The sequence below is a fragment of the Caretta caretta genome, chromosome 10, assembly GCF_965140235.1.
Source record: "Caretta caretta isolate rCarCar2 chromosome 10, rCarCar1.hap1, whole genome shotgun sequence".
NCBI lineage: Eukaryota > Metazoa > Chordata > Testudines > Cheloniidae > Caretta > Caretta caretta.
The window spans coordinates 38,033,211-38,061,155 of NC_134215.1; the positions used below are offsets into that span (position 1 = coordinate 38,033,211).

General features: G+C 46.1%; 1 protein-coding gene across 5 annotated transcripts; it reads right to left on the bottom strand.

The window, feature by feature from the left end:
- Window positions 1–874: 874 nt before the first annotated feature.
- LOC125644305 (uncharacterized) lies at window positions 875–27,932 on the bottom strand. Of its 5 annotated transcripts, XM_048868050.2 has the most exons (7): window positions 27,474–27,932; window positions 8,273–8,356; window positions 6,378–6,683; window positions 4,715–5,876; window positions 4,217–4,395; window positions 2,941–3,075; window positions 875–1,873 (listed from the first exon to the last, which is right to left on the bottom strand). In XM_048868050.2, exons 4-7 carry the CDS (start codon window positions 5,229–5,231, stop codon window positions 1,493–1,495), a joined length of 1,212 nt encoding a protein of 403 aa, XP_048724007.2. In that variant the 5' UTR covers window positions 5,232–5,876; window positions 6,378–6,683; window positions 8,273–8,356; window positions 27,474–27,932; the 3' UTR covers window positions 875–1,492. The 5 variants fall into 5 exon arrangements, with proteins under 5 accessions (XP_048724007.2, XP_048724011.2, XP_048724006.2 ...); XM_048868054.2 differs by lacking the exon at window positions 8,273–8,356 and having other exon boundaries at window positions 6,490–6,683; XM_048868049.2 differs by lacking the exon at window positions 8,273–8,356.
- Window positions 27,933–27,945: the final 13 nt, after the last annotated feature.

Genomic DNA, 27,945 nt, shown 5'->3' on the forward strand with positions numbered 1-27,945 from the left:
CCTGCTCCACTCCGTGTCATATACCTGGCCAGCCCCGTGCACAGGCCCGCTCCACCCAGTGTTACATACTCACCCAGCCCCGTGCCACAGTCTTGCTTCACCCCGTGTTATGTACCCACCCAGCCCCATGTGACAGTCCCGCTCCAGGGGGCATTGCGTCCTCACCGAGCCCCATGTGACAGTCCTGCTCCAGGCGGTATTGCGTCCTTGCCGAGTCCCATGCGACAGACCCACTCCACCCCGCATTATGTACCCCCGTGTGACAGGCTCGCTCCACCCCGCGTTACGTATCCACCGAGCCCCATCCAATAGACCCACTCCACCCCGCATTATGTACCTGATGAGCCCCATGCCACAGACCCACTCCACCCCACGTTATGTACTTTGTGTTGTGTTCAGATGTTTTTTATTGTACAGCAGCCCAAATGTAGGAAGGGAAGAATGGGGCTGTTTAAGTTGTGGTCAACTGCCACAGCTATCCTTGGTATCCCTGGGATCAAGGGGCAGGGAGAGGACTTAGTAGCACTTGGCCTGAAGTGCAATGAAATGAGCAGTTCCTACCTCTGCTCCTTATCCCATAAATTTTGGTCACTGCAGGAGAATCCTCCACCCTACGTTAATCCCGGGGCATGAGTGCAGCTGGTGTAGGGGTAACAAGCCTGCCTGGAACCCTGGCTCATTATTCCTGCAACTAGCCTACCCTGCAGCATGAACTGCCCTGGCTTCACTGTTCCAGTACTTCAGCTAGCTCGGGTATGTAGATAGGGGTGATTGCAGCTGGTCTCTCACCGCCATGGAGTCATACTCATATAGGGAGGTGGTGTATGAAAAACAACCAGCATGCCACATAGAGCCCAGTCTGTTTCTAGAGCAGTGCGTGTATAGACTTTACTGAGATTATGTTACTCTCCACATACCACTCTGAAAGAAAGGGCACAAAGTGTCCAAAACCGAAGGTCCTGGACATTCTAATGCTCACACTCCCTTCCCCGTGTAAACATTAAATGCTTGCTCTGACAAGGAGAGAGTGATGCCTGCCACCATGGTTTCCTTCTAACGTAGCCAGCCTCTCTAAGCTACTGGAGTCCCATATCCTTTGAGCCTTGGGGGCTAAACCAGTATTTCATTTGCTGTATACAGTGACTAGAATTAAGGCTTTCCTTTAGCATGTGTTATTTCAGCTTCCCATTGGTACATGCCTCTTCCTGGGGGAAGCAGGTCTGGATTAACTAGGCCAAAGCAGATTGAGTCTCGATGTTATTGGTGGCCTTCCTCCTCCCAGTCTTCTGTTCTTGCAGTAGCAGGTCCTTAGCCAGGCTCCTAGAGCTGCAGTTTATGAAGTGCTAATGCCTGCTTCTCTTCACCCAGCTGCAGCTGCCTGCTTGGGATCCCTTTATACTTCTGCTAGGGTGGCCCATGTCAGCAGCTTTGTCCAGAGCTAGCTCCATGCCACTCTTATGCCCAGGCCCATGTATGTTGACATCACCTTTCATCAGAAAAGCTCCATCTTGAATTGGCTGAAGTTTGGCACAGTGGGCAAGGGACCAGCCATGCTGTTGAAGGGGACACAGGGCTCGTTTCCTGGCACTGTCCCATGGCTCACAGTGGAGCTGAGCTGCTGAAGCGTCATCAGCACCTCTTGCTGGAAACGCTGCTGCTGCTCCTGCTGGCGCTCCATGCGGCACTGCCTCTCTAGCACCGCGTGCATTGCATGCGTCAGTTTCTGTACCTGTGTGCGTACAGCATCCAGCTTCTCGGCAATGGCATGGGGGCTGGGTGAGGGGGCCAGCGTCTGCCCACCCCACACAGGGTTCTGATTGCCTGAAGGACAGGTAGGGTTAAGCAGGGCCGTTTGAGTGCTGGCATCTTTGACCTGGAAGAAAGATCAGAAATGCAGTGGCGAGCCAATTCCTATAGAACCAGCTCACCACATACCTCTATATTCTGCTTTCAAGAGTTAGCAGGTATGCATGTGAGAGGAGGAGAGCTAGAATCAGACAGCTGCATCCCTCTGTGATCTGATCGGACCTCCAATCCTATCTACTATTGTACGATGCCACTGCTACTCCAGCCCTGCCCGCCACCCAGCTGTGCCAGTTCACCTTCAGCTTGGCCCCTCTGAAATAGTCTTGCAGTGTGCAAAACTGAAAGAGACCATGCCTTTTCAGAAAGCGGTGTGAAGGACTGTACGCTCAGGCCTGCTAGGAAATGCCTCATCGAGGAGGGAGAGAAGCGGCTGCGGGACTCTCTTGATCTGCTAACCTGGAACCTACGTACATGACATTTCTGGAGGAGGGCAACCACAACTTCTAGTGAAGATGTGGGTCTTCAGCCAGATTCACAGTGGGGCCGAGGCAGTGCTCCATGGAAAGGAAGCCGGGACCAGATACCCAATAGGGTGCACTAACAGCTTCTAATGGGACACTTTGGAGTAGGGCTCCTCATTAGTGTAGGCACATGCTCCCCTTTCCCCAATCAGCAGCATTCACTTCTGCAAGCAAGACTCCTGGGCAGGGCACAGACTGGGCTGGCCATCTGAGCAACAGTCGAGCAGGGTGGGCCTAGCAGTGGAGCAGATACAGAACACCAGGCTCCTCTCAGATCCAACTTTGCCTCCGCCTCGCTGTTATTCATTACTCTGCTACTTACCCCAGAAATGCTGCCATCAGGACAGTAAATGTTAAATCAATCTGCCCCTCAGCCTTGTATGTTTTCCCCATGTTACCTCTGTATCCTGCCATTTGAGTCCTGGCAGAGATCAGCGTCCACTCAGAGTCATTAAGAGCAGGTGGCTATGCCGCTTACAGCTTTGTCCCAAGGAAGCATGACAAGCCAGCCAGAATGTGTTGTGGTGATCCATCCTGGTGTCCATGGCAACCTGATGGCTCATTCACTGGATGGGCTAGTGCCTACGGACTGGGCGCATCTTAGGGTACTTACATGTGCGCTGTGGCTCATAGAGGCTGCCATGACAGATGGGTTCGCCCTGGGAGGCTGGCTGGCCGGCTGCACTCCCACCAAGAAGGGCAGGACAGTCGTTGAGTCAGATGGACTGTGCCCGTTGTGAATGGTTGCCTGGTCAATGTCGGAGAATTACAAGCATCAGCCAAGCACAGGATTCAAGATACCTTATTACACTGCAAGTGAGCCTAGAGCTCACGAGCACCTGTTAGAGCCTCAGTCATGCAGACTAGTGTCCAAGTGTGGCTCAGTCCTGACCTGCAGCTTCGTTCTTGGGTTCTCCCCTCCCCTAAGCTCTACCAGGGCATCTCGCTGCCAACCTGCAGCACCTCCTGCAATCCTTGTCTCTCTCCTCCCTGCTCAGCTCTGCTGCTGCCCCTCAATCCTCCTCTTTCCTCTCCAGCACAGACCTCAGAATGAACAGAAGCTACCACCTGGGCCAGGGTCTGGAGCAATTGTGGGGACCAAACCTGTTCTTTAGAAGTCCAGAGAGCATGGGTCTCTGGTCCAGCTGGCAGTGCTCAGCCCAAAAACTCATTTCTGTCCTGCTCTCCTTTTCTAGATGTGGCACAGGTGTCGCCAGTTGCCGTGCAGCATGAGTCTGGGGCCACCAGTAAGACAAAGTCCTTGTCATGGTGTCCAAAGTGGGGGGAGTGCAGCTGCGGAAGCTTCCACCCACGCTACTGGTGGAGCCTGCGGGTCGGAGAGTACCTAGGATGCCTGCCCTCAAAGGACTTTCCCCTGCATGGGATAGGGCAGCCTTTCCCCCTCTGCTAAGCAGGGATAACTGAGGCACAGAGAAGTGAAGTGATTTGTCCAAGGCCATGCAGAGCCACAAACAGACCTCAAGGATCCTGAGTGGGCAAAAATCCAATCTGCTGAGGCAAAGGGGGAGGGGAGCCTTGGGCCTGAGTCACTAAGTCCATCGGCCTCCCATTGCATTTGCCAGACTGCATGAGGACAGCTGCAGTCCCCCCGAGCTGTCCCCATGTCCCCCGCACCTAACTCCATGGAGCAGGTCACTTGAGAGGGCACCTCATAGAAGCCCAGGATCTCCTTGTCCCTCCCGCGCACTGGAGCCTGGGTTCCCCACAGAGCCTTCTCCAGTTGGGAATGGGGGGAGCGTTACCAGCCCTTTCAGGCCAATTTAACTGTAACCTGATGGGTCGCTGCGTGAGCAGATCCCCAGTCTTGCTGGGCTGGAGAAGGGGTTTCTAGCCACAGAACAGCCAGTCTACCTCTCCCAGCCCCATACCTTTTTCTGGAGGTGGATAGCCCTGTCCACAATCTTCTTCTTCACAATTAAGGCTGGATTCCTGGCAGGTGGCAAGAACATCCTGCCCCTGCTGTTCAGCTGCTGCTGCACCATGGCTGGTGGGAGTGGAGCCGGGTGACTACCCACAGCTGAGGTCCGAATCCCAGAGCAGTCATCACCTGGATGGACAGACAGAGGAACCAGAGAGAGAAGCACCTTCAAATGAGACCCCTGAATTGAGTGCCAGCCTTTCCCCAGCCCCACAGGGGAGTGGGGCCCCTCCATCTATAGGGACTAAGTCCTTCCAGCTCCACCATGCACCTTCCCCCAACCTCAGCTATGCTCCAGGGCCTAAGTCCTGCCCAGCCTGCCTGGGTTTGGAAAACAGGGATATGAGCAGAGACCCTTGGTACTGCTCGGCAACTCACCAGGCTGCTTAGAGAAGTGGAGAGGCCTATCCAAGACTAATGGACAACGAATGAGAAAGCCAGGCCTTACTGTTAATAGGGGATAGCTGTGCCACTGGAGATGGGCCCATGGGCACTGCAGGCACCTTCCCAAACTGCTCACTATCCTTGCACAGCGACGTGACACTGATTATTTTGATGCTGTCCTTGCAGTCTTGGTTGTCATTGTGGTGTGGCTCCTTGCAGCTCATGGTGGCTCTTCCGGGGAGTGCTGGGGGCCTGGGACCTGGCTGCCTGCTGCCCCTGGGCTCTGCCTGCTTGTTCTGTTCAGTCTCATTTTCCTGCAGCAAGTTCCAGAGCTGCTCGTCCTCCCAGCCAGCCCGGTTGATGGCCGTTCTCCTACTCCCCCGGCCTCCGGCTGGTTGGAGATGGGAGGCTCCTGGAGGCTGTGCCGGCTCCACATTCTTACGCTTGAGGAACAGGTAAACAGCCTGCGGGGTCACCCGGATGTTGTCCAGCTCTAGGACCTTCTTGATTTTGCGGAAGCTCAGCCCAGCTTTGCGCAGCTCCACTATCCGCTTCTTGGCATGGTCGTCCAAGCGGCCCATCGCTCGATCGGCAGGATAAGGGGCATGGATCAAAGCCCCTCCCAATCTGCTTTTTTGTGCTAGTGTTCTGTAGCTACATCCTTAGTTGGGACTCCTGCTAGCACAGCCAGCTGGGCCATGTTCCTCCCACGAGGACCCGAGTGACATTACTCCCGTCCCAGAAGCCAGTTAAGGAGACAAGGTACTTGGTGGGTAGTAACAGAGTTAGTATCCGTGACACAAGAGGGCATGCCGTGCAAGTGAAGAAGTTAAGCCTCTGCTAGTTGTGTGTCCCAGGGCTGCCTACAGTAGCCATGGCCCTTTCTGGAGTCACCACAGCTCCAGACCGATAGCAGCTGTGGGATGCTGTCCTGGTCATCAGAGACATAGAATGATCTACTCGTTTCAGGCTTGCAAATCCTTGCGGGAGAGGAACAGGAAGGAAGTGGCACTGCAGTGGAGTGTCTCCCTTGTCAAAGTGGAAAGAGATTCAACTTCCAGCCCGTTGGAATGAGAGTGGCAGCCCATACATTCTGGGCCAGTCATGCCGAGCGGGGAAGTGGCAGGCTAAATCCAACTTGCTAGTGTTCCAGCTGGAGGGCTGGCATATGTCTCACGTACCAAACTGTGGATCAACTCCCCTGGGCTCAGCTAGCTGTCTTCAGCCTATAAGCAGAAGAAGAAAAAAGGGGTGGGGTGGAGTCAGGATCCTTGTGCAGCCTCTTCTCTGAAAGTTGTCGTTTAAACAAAAAAAGATCCTCTAAGCTCCTTTACAAACAGCAAGGAATGTTTCCCATCCACTAGGAAGCCCCTGTGCTATTTATCAGGTGTCAAGTCACTATTAAAAATTGTCTGTGCTATCCCAGGACCTTAACAAGGGCAATTGGCCTGGGCAGCCCAGGGCCTGTCATATCAGATGGGACTCAGTCACCCTGTTTGGTATTGAGTATGTGAACGCCCTTTTTGGGGGTTAGGTGGAGAGAAGACAGTAGGGGACCCTGCTAACTGCTGGGATGCCAGCCAGGAGCTGTTGTGACAGAGTTTAGGTTTCGGTTCTTGAGAGCACGTGGTACCCTACTTGCTGGAACTAGCCAGTTCAGAAATCAGTCAAATTCCACCCCAACAGCTGTGGCTCAAACCCTAACCAATGTTTTTGCAGCTGCTTACATTAATCATTGGTATGGAACTGCCCTGGCTCAGACAAGTACAGTCAGCAGAACCCCTAGCATCCAGTTGCCTGGCTTTCCTCTCATCAGACTCCAGTAAATCTCAGTACTACCACTGCCAGCTGACAGGCTTCCGTATGGAAAGTACAGCAGGGTCATTCAGGCAGGTCACAGCAGAGAGGCAGGGTCACACTGGAGCTCTGTAACCCTTTTCCTTTAAGCCACAAGACACCTTCAGTGAGCAAATCATCACTGTGTGCTGCTTCAGAGCCTTCCCTTTAGGTTATCAAGCTGTTCAGTTCTTCACCTTTGGGAAAAAAAACAAAAACCATACAATTAACTAATTGTCGACTGTAGTAGAGAAGATCTCAGATGCATGTAAGTTCAAAGGCAAGTTGTGACATTCTATACCTTGGGGGAGTGTACTGTAACCCCCATATTCCTCACTTTCATATAATAGTGATCTTACATATAAAGCATGCCTTGTAAGGTGTCAGGGTTCCTTCCCCACTCTGAACTCCAGGGTACAGATGTGGGGGACCCACATGAAAGACCCCCTACGCTTATTCTTACCAGCTTAGGTTAAAAACTTCCCCCAGGTACAAACTTTGCCTTGTCCTTGAACAGTATGCTGCCACCACCAAGCGTTTTAAACAAAGAACAGGGAAAGAGACCACTTGGAGACATCTTCCCCCAAAATATCCCCCGAAGCCCTACACCCCCTTTCCTGGGGAAGAATTGATAATAATCCTCACCAATTTGTATAGGTGAACACAGACCCAAACCCTTGGATCTTAAGAACAATGAAAAATCAATCAGGTTCTTAAAAGAAGAATTTTAATTAAAGAAAAGGTAAAAGAATCACCTCTGTAAAATCAGGATGGAAAATACTTTACAGGCTATTCAGATTCAAAACACAGAGGATCCCCCTCTGGGCAAAACCTTAAAGTTACAGAAAACAGGAATAAACCTCCCTCTTAGCACAAGGAAAATTCACATAAAACAAAAGATAAACTAATCCGCCTTGCCTGGCTTACCTATACTGCTTGCAATATTGGAGACTTGGATTAGGATAGGTTGGAGAAAATGGATTTCTGTCTGGCCTCTCTCAGTCCAAAGAGAACAAAACGTAAACAAAGAGCACAAACAAAACCCTTCCCCCCACCAAGATTTGAAAGTATTTTGTCTCCTTATTGGTCCTTTGGGTCAGGTGCCAGCCAGGTTAGCTGAGCTTCTTAACCCTTTACAGGTAACAGGATGTTGCCTCTGGCCAGGAGGGATTTTATAGCACTGTATACAGAAAGGTGGTTACCCTTCCCTTTATATTTATGGCATAAGGTATCAGAGGAAAGGTCATGATCTGCTGAAAGTCATTTATCTATCCATATATGTGTATCATTACTGCATATGAAGTTATGAGAATTGTAAAGTATGGTTGTCATTAAGGGTGTGTCTACACTACCCACGTTACAGTGCAGCCACAGCAGCGTTGCCGCGGCACTGCTGTGACATGGGCAGTGTAGACATGCTTTATCGCTGGGGGAGAGCTCTCCCAGAGATTTAAAAAAAAAAAAAAAACCACCCCTAACGAGCTGTGGTAGCTTTATCGCTGGGAGCATGGCTCCTGGCCATAAAGCGCTGTCTGTGCTGGTGCTTTTCAGTGCTAAAAATTTTGTTGCTCAGGGGGCTATTTTTTCACACCCGTGAACAACAAAAGTTTTAGTGCTGAAAGTGGCAGTGTAGACACAGCCTAAAACATGCTATAAATTGTGGGAATGAGCCAGCTATTAGCTCCCCAGAGGCAACAGCAAAGAAAGTAACCAACGCCCAGGCGGGGTGTGAAACAGCCCATCAATAGCCATTTCCCAGCAAGGGAGCTACAATGCAACGACTCACCTGCAGGAGGCCCCACCAGGGGAATTGCTCAGCCTTGCTGGGAGAGAGTCAGCAATGCCCCACAGACATGCCTGGACTTGTGTTCTACAAGCACATGGACAGAGTAAAAAACAGAAAGTGGACACATACTGGGTCCGTCTCCGGCCCCCACCTACGCTGCAAGCAACCAAGACACTGAGAAGACAAGACTCCAATAGAGGAGATTGGCCCAGGTTTAAAGGACAAACCTGTATATTAAGGACCTCAATATCCAGTGGGGTGAGAAAAAACTGCTTAAACTAGTTGCTGCCCAGTCTAATAGGGTTGAGAGTTTAGACTGCGTGCTTATTTTATTTTGGTAACCACTCTGACTCGTTATGCTTTGACTTATAATCACTTAAAATCTACCTTTATAGTTAATAAATTTTTTTGTTTATTCTACCTGAAGCAGTGCATTTGGTTTGAAGTGTGTCAGAGGCTCCCCTTGTGATAACAAGCCTGGTATATATCAATTTCTTTGTTAAATTGACAAACTCATATAAGCTTGCAGCATCCAGCGGGCATAACTGGACACTGCAAGATGGAGGTTCCCAGGGTTGTCTCTGGAACCGGAAGTATTGGCTTGTGTCATTCGCTTGCAAGTAGCTGGGAGCATCTTACATGCCAGAGGCTGTGCGTGAACAGCTCAGGAGTGGGGGTTCTCACAGCAGAGCAGGGTAAGGCTAGCTCCCAGAGTCAAGGATTGGAGTGGCGTAGCAGATCACCGCTCCAGATAACACCAGAGGGGAATGTCACACAAGTGTAGATCTTCCATATACCCATCATAACAGTCTCAGGCAGGGACTCTAGAGGAAATACCCAAAACAGCAGAATAAACCATCACAAGTGAAGGGGAAGAGGAAATACTCTAGCAAGGGGCTCACCTACAGAGGCAGTGTGAGGTGAAATTGGGTGCAGAGGAATCCCCAAGTCACCAGTATTGGGTGCCCTCAAGTTAAGAGTGCAAGGCTTGGATTTTTATCTGAGCAGGGGTTGATTAAGACTATATTGGACCAAAGCACCACCAAAGCTTTGTATGCTCTATCTCAAGCTCGTCAAGAAAGATACCCCACAATTAAATTGCATTGCCCCACCACCAAGATAGCCATACAACTCCCAGACGCTGCCCATCTCCCCTGCACATCCCTCCTCCAGCTCTCATCTTGGTGAGACCCAAGGTTGTTGTAAGAAGCTCCCTACATCCAGCTTCTCCTTTCAGAATGATTAAAAAGTCTACTATCCTCAATGGACACATTTCCACTGACTTCAGTGGGCCTTGGCTCAGGGTGCTGCTGGGACAGGGGCCAGTTGCACACCATGCTGCTCGCTGCTCTGAGGGTCCTCCTCAGACCACAGGGCCAAGATCCTACAAATCTGAGACTCCCACCTGAATCCTCCCCATCTCCCACACGTGGGCCGCAGAACCAGACTACAGAGGCTATGAGGTCAGACGCGCTGGCCTGGGGAAGGGGAGAAAAGGAATGAGGGGGTGCGTGCACTCACATGTGCACTGCTATCACAATGAACAGTAGTAGCAGGCAGCCAGTTTTGCCTTCCCTGCGACCTGGCTATTCTCCCAGTGTTATCTGGGCCAGCTAGTTGCCTGCAGGGAACTCTGATAAGATCAACTGCTGTTATTTTGTTTTAAAAGTGTTGTTCTCTAATTTAGCTGCCTTAATGATGGAGAACCCAGGCTCATTATGACAGCCTGGCATCAGGAGCAGGTGGGACATGTGGGAGCAAAGCAAGAAGTGGAGGGGAGAGGGGCAAGGATGGATAAGACCCAGAATTAACGTATTGACACTTTGTTGTTAGCAGCACACAGGGTTTTTTTTAAAAGCATTGGTTTCAGAGTCATTTCCATCATCCCTCCTCCCCCCAGCATTTTTGTAACACTACTCGGCTTAGAGCAGTGGTTCTCAAAACTTGTGTACTGGTGACCCCTTTCACATAGCAAGCCGCTGAGTGTGACCCCCCTTATACATTAAAAACACTTCTTTATATATTTAACACCATTACGAATGCTGGAGGCAAAGCAGGGTTTGAGGTGAAAGCAGACAGCTCGCAACCCCCCCCATGTAATAACCTCACAATCCCCTGAGGGGTCCCAACCCCCAGTTTGAGAACCCCTGGCTTAGAGGGCATGCCTGGTTTTCTCCTAACAAGAGATATTAGCAAGCTTCTTCATTATCGTGGACATTTCTAAGGCAACCACTTCAAGTGGCAGCCACAAAGTGAACATCAGCTCTTTTCATGAGCTGTTGCCAGACTGGCATGTGTTTATTAATGCAAATCCTTTGGTCTGCCAAGAAGGCAAGCGATTATTGCAAACTATCCAGGGAAAGCCACAGGGAGAAATGGAGTCTCCTTGAACCTAATTTCAGAGCAGTCACCATGTCCCTCTGAGTTTTACTCCCTCCTTTGTGAGACCAAGAGGAATAAACTAGATTCAAGAGGTGTAGAATATATTCCAATCTGGAATTGTTTACAACTAAAAACCATCCACACACTGTTGTATGCACTTGGTCCTATTCACTGGAAAGCGGAGAGAAACCAAACGCCCCTCTTTGTACAAGGACTTGCTTACATGCCATTATTAGCTTCAGACCAGAGAGGGTCAGCCTTTGCCATACTAGGATCCCTCCCTAGTAACTCGGACCTCCCTGCCCTTTAGCAATATGGGAAGAGCAGAATGGCTACAAAACTCCCTAACACCAGTTCACACCCCCAAGGTCAATAGCCCCTGCTCTAGATGGGGGAACAGTTACTCTGTTCAAGTATCTTCTAACCAACAAGACCTGAACTCCAGTCACAGAAGTGTGCTCTAGCACCATCTAGTTAACTCCCCTTGCTACAGGGCTCACACCTCTTACAGTAACTGGAGTCCAAAGACATCTGCCAATCAGCAAGAACTCCCCACAGCAGGATAACTCATGGTCTTGACTAAGCCACTAACAACTCATGCATTGGATTTATCCAGACTCCCTGCATGAACAGGGACAGGGAACAATGAGGAGGAACAGTAGAGTTGGTAATTCCACAGCTTCCGAATTCCTTGGAGAAGCTTCCCACTTTGTACCATCCCACTCAGGGGCCTCTCTCTCCGGTCATTAGTGCTCGAGAGTTGCCTGCCTTTACCATTAGTTCCACTCCCTGTTCAGCCAAAGGTACCTGGGTAGGAATCTCTCTCCCCCCAACACATTATGGAGAATTCACTTTGGGGCTAACTTCAGATGACTCAGGCATTCATTCTTTGGAGACACCTTTGGACTACTCTTGTTTTACCAGCGCCTGTAATAAGTAATTGAATCAGCATTTAGATTTCCCATTGACCAGGAAGCTCCAAAGTCATGATCAGTTGGTTGTAGTTTCAAGTGACTTTCTGCTTGTGAAAGCTGCCAACATGACATCCTTGCAGACTGGAGTCCTCTCTGGAAAGAGTGCAGCACAGACAACAGCAGTGCAAGCTCTTTCCATACTGCCCTGTCAATATTCTTCAGGGATGAGGTGAGTGTATGCCTCTAAGGATGAGAGGCTAGGTCATTCTCCGTGTTCCATTTAGACTTTAGCCTTTGTACAAAGATTAACAGGACTACAGTAATTGGTTCTGTGATGGTGGTTTATGAATGTGGGCTCTTGTGCACTAGATACTGGACCAAGCCCCACAGATGTCACACAAGCCACTGCAAAGCTGTCAGATGGTAACAATTTTTGGTTTCTTACTAAACTGAGCCAAATTCAGACCAACACACAGGAGGCGAATGGTTGTAGATCCCATTCTGTTCTGGCTAGTTTTAGGTGCACAATACAAATTGCACAGCAAGACTCTGGCTATTTTACTGCTCCTGCTCAGGAGAGGAAAACAGGCTTGCTCTTTCCTCACTAGACAATAACCTAGGTATTTCGAGTCTGTACTTTAACAGCTCTGATCTGCCTTGTTTTCTGTTTAGCCTTTGTTTATATTGATCCCTCTGCATGCTTCCAGCTTTTCTTTATCAAAAAAGCTGCACATTTGCAAGGGCTGAGTTCTCCACATCATTTTTGCTGACAGAGCTACGGCTGCTCAGGGCACAAAGGTTATGTAACACAACTGACTGAGTTACACATTTATTAAAGAGACCTTTACACTCCTCCACCATGATCCTTCCAGAGGTTCATTAATTTCTTAGCTTTTTTCTTTTTGGAACAGAGAAAATCAACTTTTTAAAAAGAAGGTGGCTTCCCTGACCTGCAGTTTTGAATTTGCTGGAGTTTCCATTAGAAAACTCCCTCTAGTTTGGTTTTGTGGTCCCACTGTTAGAGACAATGCCACTTATTCATGGAGGCTAGGGAAGCATCACTGACTAGTGATTTCATTTACTGTTAAATGTAGGACACCTTGTCTGATGTTAAGCCATGTTTGGATTCCAGTGTTCCCACTCCCCCTGGCATCTGAAACTCATCACGGCCAATGACATACATTCTAAGCCGAAATCAAATATGTTGCTGGAAAACAGGTTTAGTATCATGCAGAAATATACAGAGTCCCTGGAATTGCTGACACAGCTCTCGTTTCCAGAGTAGAAGAACTCCATATAGTTTACACTGCGTGGGTCTTTCAAATCCTACAAAGCAGAGGTCTTGTCTACTTTACATGGATATTAAAGGTCCCATGGCCCTTTTTAACAGCAGAGTTTTGGCACAGTGTATTTGACCAAAACACCCCTCTTTTTCACTTACGAGGCTATGTTCCATAGAGCTGCATTTCAGTTGTAAATAGATAAGGCCTGATCATGCAATCAGGCATGTGCAGGCAAAACCCTGTACCCATGCAGAGCCACATTAACAGGATTTTATGGGGGAAGTAAGGATCCCTGCCACACACATCCATCTGCAAAACTGGGAGCCATATTCTGTAAAGCACTTTGGATCCTTTTGGGATGAAAAGCACCTATAACACTCAAAACAGCTTGCCTTTGTGCAAGTTCCAAGTTTCATCCATCAGAGAAGTTTACTTTATTGCAAGACCTTTTACAGCTGACTGGACATACGCATTTTATGTCAGCAGTTATATTTTGTGTTAAAGTCATCTAGCAGTCCTGGTGACCCAAGGAGTTAAATTCCAGATTCCCAGATAGCTATGGGGTACTTATCCAGCTGCAAAATTTACATCTGGATAAACTTACTTCTCCCTTCTGTATTTACAGCTTCTGATAAATTTATAACACTTTATTCCCCTAGGATACACAAGGCTACTAGTATGATTCTGAGCTCACTACAGCAGTTTGCCACTGGTGTAAATCGTTTTACTTTAGTGGAGTCACTCCCAATTTCCATTGGTGTGAGCGAGGGAAGAATCAGAGCCTACATGTTTCCCCTGAAAACAGAGAGTAGCACTGCAACACGATGGTCTGGCTACCATATACTGCATGCTTTCAGGATGGGCAAGAGGATGATGGCCCTAGCATCAGTTCCCCAAATTAGCGGGGCAGGTATGGGACCTGGCTCAGCTGTTTGAGTGGGGAATTCTTCAGAGCACACCGGCAGCCACTGACACAAGATGGCTATAGTGGGTCAGACCAAGGTCCATCTAGCCCAGTATCTGGTCTGCCAACAGTGGCCAATGACAGGTGCCCCAGAAGGAATGAACAGAACAGGTAAAACCAAGTGATCCATTCCCTGTCGCTCATTCCCAGCTCCTGGCACAGAGAGGCTAGGGACACCATCTCTGCCCGTCCTGGCTAAGAGCCATTGATGGACCTATCCTCCATGATCTTATCTAGTTCTTTTTTGAACCCTGTCATAGTCTTGGCCTTCACAACATCCTCTGGCAAAGAGTTCCACAGACTGACTGTGCGTTGTGAGAAGAAATACCTCCTCCTGTTTGTTGTAAACCTGCTGCCTATTAATTTCATTGGGTGACCCCTAGTTCCTGTGTCATGAGAAGGAGTAAATAACACTTCCTATTTACTCCACATCAGTCATGATTTTATAGACCTCAATCATATCATCCCTTAGTAGTCTCTTTTCCAGGCTGAAAAGTCCCAGTTTTATTAATCTCTCCTCATACAGAAGCCGTTCCATACCCCTAATCATTTTTGTTGCCCTTTTCTGAACCTTTTCCAATTCCAATATATCGTGCAAGGAGCAGCACTGCTGAGCTGCAGATCACTTGGCTAAAAAAAGTGTTGCAGCCATGCAGAGGCCTGTCTACAGAGAGATTTAACAAGGGCAGGGAGACTCAGTTACTCATTCTTGGAGGTATACCATAAAATCCTATACCTCCCTAAAAAGAAAAGGAGTACTTACGGCACCTTAGAGACTAACCAATTTATCTAAGCATAAGCTTTCATGAGCTACAGCTCACTTCATCGGATGTTTATGCATATTACTTTATGGAAGTAAGGGTGAAAGAGTTGGAAGTAGAGGTGGTGTTCTCTTTGATCCTTCAGTCAAGGGTAAGGGCCCAGGCAGAGACAAATGCATCCTGGAGGTGAATGCCTGGCTGCGAGGATGGTGTTGCCAGGAGGGCTTCAGGTTTCTTAACTACAGGATGCTGTTTCAGGAAGAAGGACTGCTAAGCAGAGATGGGGTCCACCTATCGAGGAAGGGAAAGAGCATATTGCATAAAGACCGGCTAACCTAGTGAGGAGGGCTTTACACTAGGTTTGAAGGGACAGGTGACCAAAGCCCACAGGTAAGTCAAAAACATGGAGACCCGGGAGAAGGGTCAGAATTTTTTTTTATGGGGGGAGGGGAGGGGAGAGCATTGGCTGTTATAGCAGGGACAAAGGAGAGACAAGACAGAACTGGGAGGGGAAATTAAATCAGTATCTTAGATGTCTATACTAATGCGAGAAGTATGGGGGATAAGCAGGAAGAACCTGAAATGCTAGTAAATAAACAACTATGACATAGCTGCATCACAGACTTGGTGGGATAATACATATGACTGGAATATTGGTATAGAAGGGTACAGCTTGCTCAGGAAGGACAGGCAGGGAAAAAAGGGAGGAGGTGTTGCTTTATATATTAAAAATGTATATACTTGGACTGAGGTTGAAATGGAAATAGGAGACAGACTTGTTGAAAGTCTCTGGATAACAATAAAAGGGGTAAAAAACAAGGGTGATATCATAGGGGTCTGCTACAGACCACCTAACCAGGAAGAAGAGGTGGATAAGGCTTTTTTTAACAAAATCATCCAAAGCACAGGACTTGGTGGTGATGGGGGGACTTCAACTACTCAGACATCTGCTGGGAAAATAACATAGCAGGGCACAGATTATCCAACAAGTTTTTGGAGTGTATTAGAGACAATTTTTTATTTCAGAACGCGGAGAAAGGTACTAGGGGAGAGGCTGTTCTAGATTTGATTTTGACAAATAGGGAGGAACTGGTTGAGAATTTGAAGATGGAAGACAGCTGAGGTGAAAGTGAACATGAAATGATAAAGTTCATGATCCTAAGGAATGGAAGGAGGAAGAACAGCCAAACAAAGACAATGGATTTCAAGAAGGCAGACTTTAGCAAACTCAGGGAGTTGGTAGGTAAGATCCCATGGGAAGCAAGTCTAAGGGGAAAAACAATTGAAGACAGTTGACAGTTTTTCCAAAGAGACATTATTAAGAGCACAAGAGCAAACTGTCCCACTGCACAGAAAAGACAAAAAGTGTGGCAAGAGACCACCATGGCTTACCCAGGAGATCTTCAATGATCTAAAAATTAAAAGAGTCCTACAAAAAGCGGAAACGCTGTCAAATTACATAGGATGATTATAACCAAATAACACAAGTATGTAGGGACAAAATCAGAAAGGCCAAGGCACAAACCAAGATCAAACTACCTAGAGACATAAAGGGTAACAAGAAAACATTCTACAAATACATTAGAAGTAAGAGGAAGACTAAGGACAGAGTAGGCCCGTTATTCAATGAGAGGGTGAGGAAACAACAACAGAAAATGTGGAAATGGCAGAGGTGCTTAATGACTTCTTTGTTTCGGTTTTCACCAAAAAGGTTGGTGGTGATTGGACGTCTAACATAGTGAATGCCAGTGAAAATGAAGTAGGATCAGAGGCTAAAAGAGGGAAAGAACAAGTTAAAAATTGCTTAGACAAGTTAGATGTCTTCGAGTCACCAGGGCCTGATGAAATGCATCCTACTCAAGGAGCTGACTGAGGAGGTATCTGAGCCATTAGCGATTATCTTTGAAAAGTCATGGAAGGCTGGAGAAATTCCAGAAGACTGGAAAAGGGCAAATATAGTGCCAATCTATAAAAAGGGAAATAAGAACATCCCAGGGAATTACAGACCAGTCAGTTCAACTTCTGTACCTGGAGAGATAATGGAGCAAATAATTAAGCAATCAATTTCCAAACATCTAAAGACAAGAAGGTGATAAGTAAATGTCAGCATGAATTTGTCAAGAACAAATCATGTCAAACCAACCTGATAGCCTTTTTTGACAGGGTAACAAGCCTTGTGGATAGAGGGGAAGTGGTAGACGTGGTATGTCTTGACTTTAGTTAAAGCTTTTGATACTGTCTTGCATGACCTTCTCATAAGCAAACTAGGGAAATGCAACCTAGCTGTAGCTACTCTAAGGTAGGTGCATAACTTGATGGAAAACCGTTCCCAGAGAGTAGTTACCAGTGGTTCACAGTCATGCTGGAAGGGCGTAATGAGTGGGGTCCCGCAGGGATCAATTCTGGGTCTGGGTCTGGTTCTGTTCAATATTTTCATCAATGATTTAGATAACGGCATACAAAGTACACTTATAAAGCCTGCAGATGATACCAAACTGAGAGGGGTTGCAACTGCTTTGGAGGATAGGATTAAAATTCAAAATGATCTGGACAAACTGGAGAAATGGTCTGAAGTAAATAGGATGAAATTCAATAAGGACAAATGCAAAGTACTCCACTTAGGAAGGAACAATCAGTTGCACATATACAAAATGGGAAATGACTGTCTAGGAAGGAGTACTGCGGAAAGGGATCTGGGGGTCATAGTGAATCATAAGCTAAATATGAGCCAACAGTGTAACACTGTTGCAAAAAAAGCAAACATCATTCTGGGAAGTATTAGCAGGAGTGTTGTAACCAAGACACAAGAACTAATTATTTCGCTCTACTCTGTGCCCGATTAGGCCTCAGCTGGAGTATTGTGTCCAGTTCTGGGCACCACATTTCAGGAAAGATATGGACAAATTGGAGAAAGTCCAGAGAAGAGCAATAAAAATGATTAAATGTCTAGAAAACATGATCTATGAGGGAAGATTGAAAAAAATTGGGTTTGTTTAGTCTGGAGAAGAGATGACTGAGAGGGGACAGGAGAACAGTCTTCAAGTACATAAAAGATTGTTATAAAGAGGAGGATAATAAATTGTTCTCCTGTAGTACTTAAGACAAAACAAGACTTAATAGGCTTAAATTGCAGCAAGGGAGATTGAGATTGGACATTAAGAAAACCTTCCCATCAGGGAAGTTAAGCACGAGAATAAATTGCCTAGTGAGGTTGTGAAATCTTCATCATTGGATGTTTTAAGAGCAGATTAGACAAGCACCCGTCAGGGATGGTCTAGAATTAGATAATACTTAGTCCTGCTTCAGTGCAAAGGGCTGGACTAGATGACTTATCAAGGTCCCTTCCAGATTTATGATTCTATGATCCTGGTCACACATTTTTATTTACAAATCCAAGGAAACCCACCCCTCTCCCCTCCAGCTGCTGGAAGAGAAGTGCAGTCTCTTTATGTGTCCCTCCATTCTGATCTCCTGGCTGAAAACAGAGTAATTAGAGGGCATTCTGCTACTATACCCCTCTCTCAGCCTCCTTTATAGTGAGTGGTCCTACTACCCCCAGCTGCTCAGGTATTCCTGGCAATGGCACAGTGACCCTGACCAGTTCTTGTCAGTTTTGCTGCTTTCCCACAGGGTTCTAAATAGCATCAGCAAAAACTGGCAAGACTCCAGTCATTCTGCAGCAGCTTGGGAAAGCTCTGAGCAGCAACAGCAGACCTAAAGACGACAGCACTGTGCTGGTTTCCACTTGATTCATATTTGGAAGGTTTTCTTGCAACCAAAAGGGCGAAAAAGACTTTAAAAATGAAATATTACCATCAATTTCTGAGTAACTACACACCTGGGAAAGCCTCCTACTAATGCAGGTGAGTGGACTGGTCAGGCTTGCATAGAAATGCACCTCAGAACAGCTCTGGTAGCACTGGGCAACAGCACAAGTCCTTGTGTAACAGCTCCATTTACAACTATACCTTTTGAGGTTACAAGTGCTTTGTCCCTATTTCAGAGGCTGCTGGACACAGTCTTTAAGGGTATGGGGATTTCCTAGCAGTTTACCTGGATGATGTTTTCATCTACAGTACTGACTGTAGATTCATAGATATTAAGGTCAGAAGGGACCATTATGATCATCTAGTCTGACCTCCTACACAATGCAGGCCACAGAATTTCACCCACCCACCCCTGCAAAAAATCTCTCACCTATGTCTGCGCTATTGAAGTCCTCAAATCGTGGTTTATAGACTTCAAGGGGCAGAGAATCCTCCAGCAAGTGACCCGTGTCCCATGCTACAGAGGAAGGTGAAAAACCTCCAGGGCCTCTTCCAATCTGCCCTGGAGGAAAATTCCTTCCCAACCCCAAATATGATGATCAGCTACACCCTGAGCATATGGACAAGATTCACCTGCCAGATACTACAGAAAATTCTTTCCTGGGTAACTCAGATCCCACCCCATCTAACATCCCATCACAGGCCATAGGCCTATTTACCATGAATATTTAATTACCAAAATCATGTTATCCCATCATACCATCTCCTCCATAAACTTATCAAGTTTAATCTTAAAGCCAGATAGATCTTTTGCCCCCACTGCTTCCCTTGGAAGGCTATTCCAAAACTTCACTCCTCTGATGGTTAGAAACCTTCATCTAATTTCAAGTCTAAACTTCCTGGTGGCCAGTTTATATCCATTTGTTCTTGTGTCCACATTGGTACTGAGCTTAAATAATTCCTCTCCCTCTCCGGTATTTATCCCTCTGATATATTTATAGAGAGCAATCATATCTCCCCTCAACCTTCTTTTAGTTAGGCTAAACAAGCCAAGCTCCTTGAGTCTCCTTTCATAAGACAGGTTTTCCATTCCTCGGATCATCCTAGTAACCCTTCTCTGTACCTGTTCCAGTTTGGATTCATCCTTCTTAAACATGGGAGACTAGAACTGCACACAGTATTCCAGGTGAGGTCTCACCAGTGCCTTGTAGAACGGTACTAAAACCTCCTTATCCCTACTGGAAATACCTCTCCTGATGCATCTCAAGACCGCATTAGCTTTTTTCCAGCCATATCACATTGGGGGCTCATAGTTATCCTATGATCAACCAATACTCCAAGGTCCTTCTCCTCCTCCATTACTTCTAATTGAGGCGTACCCAGCTTATAACTAAAATTCTTGTTATTAATCCCTAAATCCATAACCTTACACTTCTCACTATTAAATTTCATCTTATTACTATTACTCCAGTCTACAAGGTCATCCAAATCCTCCTATATGATATCCCGGTCCTTCTCTACATTGGCAATACCTCCAAGCTTTGTATCATCCACAAACTTTATTAGCACACTCCTACTTTTTGTGCCGAGGTCAGTAATAAAAAGATTAAATAAGATTGGTCCCAAAACTGATCCTTGAGGAACTCCAGTGGTAACCTCCCTCCAGCCTGACAGTAGGACCCGTTGTAGTCTCCCCTTAACCAGTTCCTTATCCACCTTTCAATCTTCATATTGATCCCCATCTTTTCCAATTTAACTAATAATTCCCCATGTGGCACGGTATCAAACACCTTATTGAAATCTAGGTAAATTAGATCCACTGCGTTTCCTTTGTCTAAAAAAATCTGTTACTTTCTCAAAGAAGGAGATCAGGTTGGTTTGGCACGACATACCTTTTGTAAAACCATGTTGTATTTTGTCCCATTTACCATTGACTTCAATGTCCTTAACTACTTTCTCCTTCAAAATTTTTTCCAAGACCTTGCATACTACAGATGTCAAACTAACAGGCCTGTAGTTACCCGGATCACTTTTTTTTCCCTTTCTTAAAAATAGGAACTATGTTAGCAATTCTCCAATCATACGGTACAACCCCTGAGTTTACAGATTCATTAAAAATTCTTGCTCATGGGCTTGCAATTTCTGGTGCCAATTCCTTTAATATTCTTGGATGAAGGTTATCTGGGCCCCCCCATTTAGTCCCATTAAGCTGTTTGAGTTTCGCTTCTACCTCAGATACGGTAATATCTACCTCCATGTCCTCATTCCCATTTGTCATGCTACCATTATCCCTAAGATCCTCTTTAGCCTTATTAAAGACTGAGGCAAAGTATTTGTTTAGATATTGAGCCATGCCTAGATTATCCTTGACCTCCACTCCATCCTCAGTATTTAGCGGTCCCACTTCTTTCTTATATGGCTATAGAACCTTTTACTATTGGTTTTAATTCCCTTTGCAAGATCCAACTCTACTTGACTTTTAGCCTGTCTCACTTTATCCCTACATGTTCTGACCTCAATAAGGTAGCTTTCCTTGTTGATCCCTCCCCTCTTCTACTCCTTGTAGGCTTTCTGCTTTTTCTTAATCACCTCTCTGAGATGCTTCCTCATCCAGCTTGGTCTACAACTCCTGCCTATGAATTTTTTCCCCTTTCTTGGGATGCGAGCTTCCGATAGCTACTGCAGCTTTGATTTAAAGTAATCCCAGGCCTCCTCTGCCTTTAGATCCATAAGTTCTTCAGTCCAATCCACTTCCCTAACTAATTTCCTTAATTTTTGAAAGTCAGCCCTTTTGAAATCAAAAACCCTAGCTGCAGATTTATTTTTGTTAATCCTTCCATTCAGTTTGAACTGAATTAGCTCATGATCACTTGAACCAAGATTGTCCCCTACAACCATTTCTTCTATGAGGTCCTCACTACTCATCAAAACCTAATCTAAAACGGCATCCCCTCTAGTCGGTTCAGCAACTACTTGATGAAGGAATCCATCAGCTATCGCATCTAGGAAAATCTGAGCCCTAATATTATTACTAGCACTCGTCCTCCAGTCTATATCTGGGAAGTTAAAGTCTCCCATGATCATGCAGTTTCCAATAGTATTTACTTCATTAAAAACATTAAAGAGGGCTCTATCCATATCCAAATTAGATCCCGGTGGTCTATAGCACACCCCAAACACTATCCCAGGGGAGGCTCTAGTAGTTTTCTTCCCCAATATAATTTTTGCCCAGACGGACTCTGTCTTATCCATTCCACCGCTTCTTATTTCTTTACATTCTATCTCATCATTGATATACAATGCTACTCCACCACCTTTACCTTTGTTTGTCTTTCCTAAACAGCACATACCCTTCAATACCCACAGTCCAGTCAAGACAACTGTTCCACCATGTTTCTGTTAACCCTATAATATCTGGTTTCACTTCCTGCACCAGTGGCTCTAGTTCCTCCATTTTGTTACCTAGGCTCCTCGCATTGGTGTACAAACATCTTAATTTTTGCTGTTTGGCCTCGCTCACATTCTGTACCTGATTAGGCCAGTATGACCTATTAGACTGGTATCCACACTGCCCTTCCTCCTTATATCCATTCTCTTACCCACGGCTGTATCCTTTCTTACTTTGTTTTCTTCCCTCTCAATGCTAAAATCCGGCATGGAGATTACTTGGATATCTCCCAACCATCTCCCCCAAATTCCTAGCTTAAAGCTCTCTTAATCAGTTGTGCCAGCCGCCATCCTAGAAGCCTATTTCCTTCCCTACTCAGATGAATGAGTACGGACTGATTGGAAAACATTAAGTACTGTATCTGGAGAAAGAAATCAAAAAGATCCAGCAAGCTGCTTGATGCTGTTTCAGGGAAAGGTGCACAGGCTCAGGATGCTTCCGATGAAGTGAGCTGTAGCTCACGAAAGCTTATGCTCAAATTAATTTGTTAGTCTCAAAGGTGCCACAAGTCCTCCTTTTCTTTTAACAGGTGAGTCTAAGTTTGTAAGTGTAAATGATAGCAGTTGATGTAATAAACTGCCAGTTTCCCAAAAATATTTTCAGGAGATCTCCACTTTGCATTTGGTATCTTCCCTGTAAAAGTCCAAATAGTCAGAGATGAAAACATTTCTTTGAATCAGTACTTCTATCTTCTTTCTGCAGATAATCTGACAAGTGTTTTTACCTACTACCTGGCTCCTTGCTTTGAAATTAGCATTTCCTGGTACAGCCATTAAGTCCTTCATTAACGTTGCACAAGATTTCTTTGAGAAGTAATTTTAATTACAGGATTATACATAAATACAAATGTTTTTAACAGCAAACAACAATCGTTCATTAGCTTTCATGATGTCTATAGGTCAAATACCTTCTGATGTTCACAAACACACACTTTGATCTAGGATTATCTAATTACAGGATATATGTAGTGTATATGTAATATGATAGCAAACAATAGGATATAGATAGGTGAAAACAATACAATTAACATCTCCTTTGATCTCAATTAACATGAGTGAATTAGTCTATGCATATTATTACACTTAACATTTCTTTGATATTCATACACAAGTGAATTGCCCTATGGCTTTGGCTTGAGCTGACCTGTCAGTGTCACAATGTCCTAAACCAAATCTTGGTTAAACTGTAGATGAAAAACAGACCAAGCTCATCAAGAACATTTGCAAATACAGACTTTATAGAACAGAGATGAAGTCCTTTCTGGGTTTGGTAGTCTGGCACTGGCAATTCTTTAGCACAGTTCTCCACTTCGCTGTGCTTTTAGTCAAGTTATACTGTGGAGACAAAGAGCTAACAAAATGGAAAACATCCAAGCCCAAAGAGAAGTCTGTGCAAACATTCTGTGATACAGAGTCCTGATTTTCTCTGCAGAATTAGTTACTCAGCTGCTTTAGGAAAAGGTCTAGGAGCAGGTTTGTTACAAGAGCAGTTGGCTGGTTGAATGAAGATGGTGCTGTTATCTGAGCCATGCTGGCTCACTCTCTGCTAAGGGAGAGCATCATAACAAACAATGACAGGTTTCAGAGTAACAGCCATGTTAGTCTGTATTCGCAAAAAGAAAAGGAGTACTTGTGGCACCTTAGAGACTAACCAGTTTATTTGAGCATGAGCTTTTGTGAGCTACAGCTCACTTCATCGGATGCAAACAATGTCACTTTTCTGTCAGCCTTCAGTATGTCAGAAGAAGAACAGACTTCTGGCTAAGGCACAATACTTGGAAGAAGGATAGGTTCCATTCCTGACTCTGCTACAGTCTCTCTCACCTTTGAGAAGTTGTTGGGATTCCCTCCGAAATCTTTTCCACTTGGCTAATCCAGAACACCTCACACAGTTCTGGGAGAATGCTCCATCCAGTTCTCTGGGATCCAAACACTCAGCTCGACTCCAGATCATCACTAAGGTTACTTTATTAGGCATGTAACAGCTCTATGCCCTTGCTGAGCAGGGTTAGGTACAGGGTGATGCCACAATTCCAAATTAGACCCCACACTACACAGTTTATATACTTTTTTCCTAGCTACTAACATCTCTACTTTTTTAATCTAATTGGTTTGGACATCGTATGGATCATGTAAGGACCAATCGCTTTGCACATCATGTAAGGACCAATAACTTATGTTTTCACCTTATCTACATTTCATGTTTATCAATTCACACTGTTCCCACTTATCTCAACTAGACTGAAAACACAACCTCCAGCACACAGTCTGTCACACCTTATTTACAATCTTGTACTCAAATCAAACTATATGCAAGTTTACTCATGCCCAGCAAGATCTATGTCTACACAAGTCAATCTCTCCGTGCTTCACTTGCACAGTCTGTACAATGGAGGATAGTACTTCCCTATTTCACAGAAGTTTGGCTAAAATAGTTTTTTTTTTTTAAAAGCACTAAGATACTTCAGGTTTCAGAGTAACAGCTGTGTTAGTCTGTATTCACAAAAAGAAAAGGAGTACTTGTGGCACCTTAGAGACTAACCAATTTATTTGAGCATGAGCTTTCGTGAGCTACAGCTCACTTCATCGGATAAATTGGTTAGTCTCTAAGGTGCCACAAGTACTCCTTTTCTTTTTAAGATACTTCAATCTCTCTGGACACTCGATTTCTGATCTCAAAGTGACTATCCTTCAACAAAAAAACTTTGAAAACAGACTCCAACAAGAGACTGCTGAATTGGAATTCATTTGCAAATTGGATACAATTAACTTAGGCTTGAATAGAGACTGGGAGTGGTTGAGTCATTATACTAAGTGAAACTATTTCCCCTTGTTTATTCCTTCCCCCCCCCCAGCCCCCCCCACTGTTCCTCAGACGTTCTTGTTAACTCCTGGAAATGTGCTGGAAATGGCCCATGTTGATTATCACTTCAAAAGGTTTTCTCTCCCCCCACCCCACTCTCCTGCTGGTAATAGCTCATCTTAAATGATCACTCTCCTTACAATGTATATTTTTTCATGGTCTGTGTGTATGCATAAAATCTCCTCACTGTACTTTCCACTTTATGCATCCGATGAAGTGAGCTGTAGCTCACGAAAGCTTATGCTCAAATAAATTGGTTAGTCTCTAAGGTGCCACAAGAACTCCTTTTCTTTTTGCGAATACAGACTAACACGGCTGCTACTCTGTAAACAGAAAGTGTAAAACATCTTGAGCCTACAGAAAAAAGGTTATGATCTTTACCTTGTATGCTTTTACACAAGTGTGAGAAACTTTATTTGCTCAGTAAGAACCACTGATCTTAAAGTTAGGCCATCTAACATCACAGGTCAGAAAGAAAGCAAAATTCCTGCCAAAAGAAGTTGATATCCTGAGACACAAGAGGTTGTGGGCCAAAAGGCCCAGCAATCCAGCAAATCCACCATGTCTGTCTGACCAAGGCAAACCCAAAAAGTGCCCTAGGAAGACTGACTACCTACTATTGACCTAGCTTAAAAATGCTACTATAGCTTTAAGCCTCCTAATTTCCCCCATCTGCATGTGATTCTGAAGCAGCTTGGAGAATTTAAAAATAAAACCACACACCCCCCACACCTCTGACTTATTGTGTGTCCTGCAAAGGTCTAAAAAAATGTAATGCTTGTTCCTTGTGTTGGGATCAGGAGGTTTAATATTCAGCAAGCATATTCCTACAGAGGCAGGGCATGCTTTATAAAGGTCACTGAAAAACCATTTTAAAGCCCAGATCCTAAACAAACAAACTGGTACTGATGCACTCTCACCCATGTACAGTACTAGAAGTTAGAGGTTTGTTTGTTTTTGAACTAGCAGCAAGACTGTGTTGCAAGGATCAGTTTTAAACCATGATGATATAGGTGGATAAAAATCCAGGGATCAGAGTCTACAGTTAAAAAGATGTTACAACTTCTAGGTAAATTCTGATTTTTCACCAAGTTGACAGTGTCAGAAGGGTACAATGAGGGGAGAGGGAAACCAAGAAAAAACTCTTGTCTACAGTTTCAGACCTATGTGCTTAACGCCCAGGTGTGCAGTCATTGCAAATAGGGGCCCATCTCAGTTCCCTCCAGTAACAATTTGGTCCCATTATGACACATGCAATTAAGATGAAAGGTTTCCAGCTTCCAGAGCACATAGGTAAAATCTTCCCCACCTTGCAGTTTGTTTACTGCTAACATGACAGGCGATCGCATCCCATAAAGCCAAATGCCCATCTCACCCCATTAGCACATGTGGAGAGAGTCACACACCTCTGATCTTAATTTAAAAAAAAAAAATAAAAAAACACAGGGCCTAAAGTGCCCGCAGTGAATGGAAACCATCAGCAATGAGATGCTATATGATGAGATGGCACCAGGATGCAATCTTTGTGCAATAGGCATGGTGCTGCATAGTCCAATAGAACAAAGCCATGTATTGGGCAAATGCATCTTTCCACCATCCACTTCATAATAAAATAAACAATCAAACTTGAGTGCTTCAGCATGCGGTACAATTGAAGCACTAGCTGATTATCTAGGTACTTTATAGTTTTAGGAGACCCTTCTCTATAAGCATCTCCATGCCACAGTGATGGGGTATCCTCTAACTAAAAAGATAGACATAAAAACAGAGCACCTGGTCACATGACACAGTCATAGTTCACACTTCTGTGGCACTCTATAAACATTAAGAACATAAGAACCGCCACACTGGGTCAGACCAGTAGTCCATCTAGCACAGTAGTCCATCTAGCCCAGTATCCTATCTCCTGACAGTGGCCAATACCAGATGCTTCAAAGGGAATGACCAGAACAGGGCAATCATCAAGTGACCCATCCCAGATGCAGGGAATGGATAGGGGGGACACCCAGAGCATGGGGTAGCATCCTTCACCATCTTAGCTAATAGCCATTGATCCTCCAATATCCTCCGGTCTGGCACTGGCAATTCTTTAGCACAGTTCTCCACTTTGCTGTGCTTTTAGTCAAGTCATACTGTGGAGACAAAGAGCTAACAAAATGGAAAACATCCAAGCCCAAAGAGAAGTCTGCACAAACTTTCTGTGTTATCCAATATCCTCCATGAATTTATTTAATTCTTTTTTAATTCAGTTATAGTTTTTGCCTTCAGAACATCCCCTGGCAAGGAGTTCCACAGGTTGACTGTGCACTGATAAATCTTAACAGCACCACTCCCTGTCCCCCTCTGTAAAGAAGGTAGCAGTCAGTATTGTTGCCTACATTTTATGGCTAGGACAAGCGAGACAGAGAGATAAAGTGATGGGCACGAAGCCACAGAGGCTGAATTAGCAAACCGCACCTCCCGCTCCCCCTGTCCTCCACACTGCCCCTCTGATTTCTGACCCCGCGCTGACACTGACTCCCTACGTGAAGCGGGACATGTCACGGCTCGCAGGAACCCGACCCTCAGATATCTACAACCAGGGCAGCAGCAGGGACCCCCCCCGTATAGCCACCAAGCCGCTCTCAGGAGACACCCGGGACTACAGGGACCGGAACCAGCGACCCCAGCCAGCGCGCAGGAATCCCGCCGTTAGAAGACACAGCCCCAGGCGCAGCCAGCAAGGCAGACAGCTCCCTACCCAATGCCGGTGCCTTGGAGACGCGCCCCCCATCACCCCAGCCCCCGCCACGCCCCGTTAGAACACGGAAGCGCACGCACCATGCGTCCGGCGCCCCGTCTCTACGCACGGCGAGTAGGAACGAGCCGGCCCCCCCGGAGCCGCGGCCAGCCCGGCTGGGCTCCGCTAGCGAGGCCCCCACTGCCCCTTCTCCGGTATCCAACTCGGCGTGGGGCTGCAGCAGTTTGAAAGCTCCTGCGCTCTTTGTTTGGTTGTGGGGAGAGCCAGCAAAGGCTGCTGGGAAGGTCCCTGGAGGAGGTTTTACTGCGAGGGGAGGGGCGCAGCTTTAACGCTTTCAGGGACAGCGCTTCTGCGAGGTTCTTCCACCGTTCCCACGCCAGAAACGCGGGGCTCGCTAACCCAGCCGCTGGCCTGGGGCCAGTGCTACATCCAGCAGATGGAGGTGCAAGAAGCCCTTCCGTGGGCAGCTCTGGGGTAATCTGTCCTTCCCCTCCTGGTGTCTCATAGTGAGAGATGGGCGTAAAGCGGATGCATGCAGGCACACACCCTTCC

Excerpts from the sequence above, each read along its gene's own strand:
- LOC125644305 (XM_048868054.2), bottom strand. The coding sequence starts at position 5,231 with ATGGGCCGCTTGGACGACCATGCCAAGAAGCGGATAGTGGAGCTGCGC. Across the intron at positions 4,396-4,714 it reads ACAGCTATCCCCTATTAACA|GTGATGACTGCTCTGGGATT; the intron begins GTAAGGCCTGGC and ends CTGTCCATCCAG. Across the intron at positions 1,874-2,940 it reads CTATGAGCCACAGCGCACAT|GTCAAAGATGCCAGCACTCA; the intron begins GTAAGTACCCTA and ends TCTTTCTTCCAG.